Here is a 6000-nt window from a genome sequence, read left to right on the forward strand (position 1 = left end):
AGGTTAAACATGTACATTAGCCTACATTTAAGTGGCTTCTATTTGTTAACTAGTTCCTTCCTATGAATACAGTAAATTTGGTAAGATTAAATTCAGTGGTCTTTATTGTTTCCGCAATTCAAACACCTATTCATGGATTAGCTAATTTTACACCAATAAATTTACTATGCCTTCAAGTTTAGTTGAGTTACCTGTGTTTACTTTGATATCTGAATAAAGACTATCTGACAAAATTGTTCGGTGACTGCTCTCAAGGCTTGCCGAAAGTTCCAGCATAAATGTTCAAAAAAAGAAACTTTAAAAAGCCCTTTTCGAAACCTTCGCGATTTCTTGTTTAACTTTTCATAAGAGAGTTTTGACTTCAGCCATGTTCATGTCGTTTATAAACTTTTTTGTACATTCTTGAAATATAAAATATGTTTTTTGTTGTTGATTTTCAGTTTAGGCCTCCACCATCTCCAAAGCGTTCTCTTAATAACAAAACTACAAATAATTTCTACCTTGATTTCTTGTTTAATCAAAGGAAAAAAAGTCAAACTTTGTGCATGGGTTGAGGTTAAATGCGTGACTGCACTGGGTAATGCTTCAAGCTTCAGTTGGTAGAGCTTTGGTATTTCATGCACCGCGTGATCGGAAATATGCTACCTGGCATTTACGTTGACCGACGTAAATGAAGCTTTTAAATCTTCGAGTTCCGTCTGTCTAAAGTTTATGAGGAAAGGGTGGTGAGTAAATACGTTATTGGAGAGTTGAGTCATAATTTAATTTAGTAAAAAAATATTTGAAACAATTTTAAGATATTAACTTTTACCCTTTAAAGTACGTGTTAATTTGAAGAGAAGGAGACATTATTTATGGTCTCTGTTAAAGAAAGACCTTTAGTGCAAACTAGCACACGTCAAAATTATTTGGATTTGAACCAGTCAATTCATCAAAGGGTAGACATTAATATCTTAAAATTGTCTCAAATATTTTTTTCACTGTATTTAGATGCTTTAAGTACAAGTATCTGCTTTACGTGGATCCCTTGTGGACTTTACGCCCATTCAAGGTTAAAAAGCGTCACAAACCCCTCTCTTTTTTTATATAATTTAATTTGTTTGTATTTTTGGCTGCATACGCATTTCTTAACTCGGGATATATTTACCCCTCAGGGAGCATTTATCAATTTCTGGGGATAAATTTCGTCACTTTGCTCCAGAATGAAAGTTCATTTATAATTGACAGGTGCACAGCTCAAGCTGCTGAAACAACTTTGTGCAGAAGAAGCGATCTTCCTGGAGTCAGCTGACTACTCATTATCAATACATCAAAATTAGTCACTTTTACATTGATTCAACGTCTGCAGAGGTTGAATTAATCTAAAAGTGACGGCTTTTGCTGACTACTCACTATAGAACAGCAAACATTTTGGTTCGCTTACCATACCCGCGTAACCACCATTGTCCACCAACCTAGCGATCAAAACTTTTCAGGTCAAGAAATACTATATGAATGAAACACCTGTCTATGGCTATCAGTTCTTACTGCACTCAACTGCAGTAAAACATTAACATCTTAGTGCTGGAGCTAGTGGTACCGAAGTTACTGAGTTGCAGTTGACTGAAAGTTGACTACAGTATTTGCAGTACTGTACTTTGTTTTTTTTTAGTAATTTAGTTTGGTGTGTTTCGATCTTGGATAAATTTGGTACTCTTGTTCAATAAAAGCGTAAAATTTGCGACAAATAGGAACCACTGGTCTGCATCATCGCATCTCTTGCTGGGGTTACTGTAGCCAGCTTCAACATCTATTGGTTGTAGATTTGAAACGAATCGTTGGTCATGCAAGAATAACCATGACATTGCCAACCAGACAGTAAAATCCGTCATTTTTAGATTGATGTAATGTCTGAAGATGTTGAATCAATGCAATAATGACAGTTTTTGCTGGTTGCCTATACAATGCATCTCCTTCTTTTAACGCTGAAAACATTGTAGTCTATGCTTATTTCAATTAATTTTGCTGTAATTGCACAAATTGTTAAGCGCTGTTTGACAAAATTGGCTCTGCGTTTGAAAGATTTCGATTTGCTGACATTATACAGATCGTGTTCATAACAATTGAATCTTGTTTGAATCTTGTCGAATAATCTTTTCATCATTTTTCAACTTCATTTGTGTCTGAAAAATAGTTTTAAAATTAAAGTTTTTTTGTTATCGGAATACAAAAATTCAAACAGTTTTAAATAAGTCACCAATAATTAGTATAATAACAAATAATATAATAATAACAAACGTATTTTTAGATATAGTACGGTTTTATTAAAAGTGGCTTGGTTTAGGGCCCAAAAATTTCAATGGTACCGGCTCCGAATCATCCACTGAACGGCCCTGGTAGTAAAAATCAGGAAGAGTTTTATTTTTGAATGGAAAGTATTTTGAAATCGGCAAGCAAAACCACACCTGAAAATGTCTACATTTTAGAGTATATTTTTTTTATATCAGGATAACAGAATCACTAACAAATTAACAACTTAGACACCCTGGAAAGCAAAAATTGGGATGAAGCATGGCCACCTAAAGATACGTTTGAATAAATTTTTCTAAAAATTAGATTTTTACGCTTTCTTTATTCTTTTCCCCACATGACACAATAAGTTTTAACATCCTCACATGTTGAAAAACAAAGAAAATTTGATTTCGAAGATTTTAGTCAGACTGTTAATTTTCAATAACAATCTGATTTTGCGTTTTTCAACTTTCTTTTTCTCATTTGCTACTGCTTCCCCAAGGCAACAAAAAAATTTTATGTCATCAGGAAACCGCAAAAAGTAAAAACATCTCAAAAAATGTCAGTCAAGCACTAGCAGTAGCTGTAATCAAAATCCGCAAAATGTGACAAATCAGGCCGCATTTCCAGGTGGCCATGGATGAAGAAGCGAGATTTACAAAAAATGTGGAACAACCAACTGGTACATAAAAACACACGATCGACTAGATTGGCAAGAAAAGGCGTTTTAGACCGGGAGCCCGCGACGTCCACCCTAGGTGAAAAAGTTACCAATTTCTATTCATACAGCGATGTCCGGTGGTATGTGGGTACTCATAATCTGGAAGTCTGCCGGGCCGCCGCCGGTGGGTATGGGAATGGGGGGCATTTTTCATGACCTAAAAAATGCGCTAGGTCAGCTGAAATAGTTACCGCTTGAAACTTAGTTGGTTGTAAAGTAAATTGTTTCTAGATGATTGTCTGGTATGTTAAAAGTAAAAAAAGTAAGACAGCTAAGACAAAGTAAGACGATAAAAGTAAGACAGCCGGATTTCTTACAAGATTTAAAAGTAAGACAACCGGATCTCAGACAGCAAATCAACCATTTTTTAAATTGATTCAACGTCTGGAGACGTTAAACCAATGTAGAAAACAGTTGATTTACTGGCTGAGATTGTAGTGAGCCAAGCACATGCAAAAACACTTGATATAGTTCCTTGCACTGAAACTATTTTTATTTGTGTAGACAAATGAAGTAGAATAGTAGATAAATCACGTTCTGTTACTTAGTATACCGTACTTCAAAAGCACAGCTAACAAATCCCTCCTATCAATTGACTTAGTGCAAACCTGGTGGTTACCTAGGCCTATTTCAGGTCGTCTGTCAGGAAACACCCACCACTAAATTTGTCTGTCACATATATTTTTGTGAAGCTTAACACTCATACATTAATTTTCAATTGGTTTTATCCGGTAACTATTTCAGCTGACCTAACTCAAGTTAGGGGGGTCACCTACTTTAGGTCGTCTGTCAGGGGACACCCACCACCAAATTTGTCTGTCACATATATTTTTGTGAAGCTTAACACTCACACATTAATTTTCAATTGATTTTATCCGGTAACTATTTTAGCTGACCTAGCTCAGTTAGGGGGGTCACCTACTTTAGGTCGTCTGTCAGGAAACACCCACCACCAAATTTGTCTGTCACATATATTTTTGTGAAGCTTAACACTCACAGATTAATAATCAGTTGGTTTTATCCGGTAACTTTTTCAGCTGACCTAGCGCAAATTTTGGGGGGTATAAAACTTGTTTGTCAGAGCCCCTCCACCACAAAAAATGTCTGTCACATACCAGACAATCATCTAGAAACAATTTACTTTACAACCAACTAAGTTTCAAGCGGTAACTATTTCAGCTGACCTAGCGCATTTTTTAGGCCATGAAAAATGCCCCCCATTCCCATACCCACCACCGGCGGCCCGGCAGACTTCCAGATTATGAGTACCCACATACCACCGGACATCGCTGTATGAATAGAAATTGGTAACTTTTTCACCTAGGGTGGACGTCGCGGGCTCCCGGTCTATTTGCTCTGCAGTGGGCTTCCACCGGTTGAAAATGACGATGATTTTATGACCAGGAAACCTTTACTTTTGGTGATTTCACATTCCTCTGTAAATTATAGTTCATGGTACATAGAAAAATAGTACAGTAGCTACTGTGTATAAATACGAAAACATTTTCATCATAATTAGGCTACTACAACTTTCAGGTTAACTAAGTTTCCCTCACTTTCTTCTGCATGCTCATCAAACAGAGCTTCCAGCAATTCATCGTCAAGATCATCATCATTGTCATCGCCATAATCACCTTTGTGTGAATCCTTCTTTCCAAAACTGAAAGAAAGTGAAATTGTTAGGCAATGGTCTGCACTCTAATTAAAACTTCTCTTGATAGTTTTTGCACGTTTCAATAGCTTTTTATAGATTGTTAGGCAGAAAACACATTTATTGGATAGGCTACGACATCTCGAGCTTTTTTTGGAAAAATACGCTTTTTCAATAATTCCACTATATTTGGTCGTATTGAAGCTAAAGACCAACTGTTGAAAACGTAGATTAAGTAGACGCAAAGGCCAGGAAGTCAGTGTTTGTATTCACCTTTAGACATGCAATCAGGCATCCCGTCAAAGACACAGACGCATGCTCTTGAGCAGTGTCGAACAAGTGTTCTCATGCTTGACCATACACCTGACAATTTAATTCGTCATCTCTCCTTAGTTGTTTATTCTTTCAATTGGTGTCTCATTTTTGAGCAGTCTTATTTCAAAAGTTCTGAAATTTTATTGGCATTGAGCCCAGGGGCGTTTCATAGAGGGTCCAAATTTTTAGATCTGGACAGAGATGATTTTAGCCCGTAACTATTTTAAGTGGGTCGAGAATTGGAAAAATCACCTCGTATTTGTTAGCTATAGTGTGTTGTTCTTTGGAAGAGTTTTGATTTGAGGCAGGAAGACCATATTGGTACCGGGGCCAAATTACCCTCTCAACGGTCCTGGGTCCAGCTCACATTTGTTTTCCTGAACATAAAGAATTTAGATGATTCACTTACTGTACCTGCTGAATGGATCTTCTGTTGGCCAAATTAATTTTTGATTATTTCGTTCATTCCTAGTGATTCCACTAAATCCGCTGCCACCTTTTAAGTTTGTCAGGCTGCCATACATTGGAGCAAAACTTTGCACCAGTAAAGCTAAACCCAACAGTAACAAAGCACTGATTATAATTTTATTCATTTCTTTCAAAAAGTAATTTCGATCTGTGTTAAATACAATTATATAACTAGATCTATAACATACAGCAAGTATAGTAATTTAAACAGTAGTCAGATATAGTTAAATAGCCAATAGGTGAAAACCCTATTGTAGTTGAATGTTCGAAAGGCGCCGGTTTGACACCGCTCAAGAACGTGCGGCTAGGTCTTCGGAAGGACACTTAAGGCATGCTTGAAAGAGTCCTCGAAGATTGGCTTCCTAGTCTTTTCACCCACTTAATCTAAGTCGTCAACTACCGGGAGCGAGTCTGAATACGATAAGTTAGCTGCGGTGGTTTTACTCTCGGGCTGGTGCGTTTCGCGATTCACTTCGATGGCAGCTTTTCATTCAGCGGCACCTAGTGAATAGAGTCATTAACAGGGAACAAAACTTACAACAAGCAGAAATTCCAACTGCCTACATAGGTATAA

At 36.9% G+C, this 6000-nt stretch overlaps 1 protein-coding gene across 1 annotated transcript; it reads right to left on the minus strand.

Moving 5' to 3' along the window:
* Positions 1 to 1647: 1647 nt before the first annotated feature.
* Positions 1648 to 5628, minus strand: LOC145769607 (uncharacterized). Its single transcript, XM_082581272.1, has 3 exons — positions 5373 to 5628; positions 4549 to 4652; positions 1648 to 2162 (listed from the first exon to the last, which is right to left on the minus strand). Exons 1-3 carry the CDS (start codon positions 5549 to 5551, stop codon positions 2140 to 2142), a joined length of 306 nt encoding a protein of 101 aa, XP_082437398.1. The 5' UTR covers positions 5552 to 5628; the 3' UTR covers positions 1648 to 2139.
* Positions 5629 to 6000: the final 372 nt, after the last annotated feature.

The sequence above is a fragment of the Aplidium turbinatum genome, chromosome 4, assembly GCF_918807975.1.
Source record: "Aplidium turbinatum chromosome 4, kaAplTurb1.1, whole genome shotgun sequence".
Lineage (NCBI taxonomy): Eukaryota > Metazoa > Chordata > Ascidiacea > Aplousobranchia > Polyclinidae > Aplidium > Aplidium turbinatum.

Coding starts and splice junctions, on each gene's coding strand:
- LOC145769607 (XM_082581272.1), bottom strand. CDS start 5,551: ATGAATAAAATTATAATCAGTGCTTTGTTACTGTTGGGTTTAGCTTTA. Junction 4,653..5,372: donor ACAGAAGATCCATTCAGCAG/GTACAGTAAGTG, acceptor ACTTTCTTTCAG/TTTTGGAAAGAAGGATTCAC. Junction 2,163..4,548: donor TGATGAGCATGCAGAAGAAA/GTGAGGGAAACT, acceptor ACTATTTTTCAG/ACACAAATGAAGTTGAAAAA.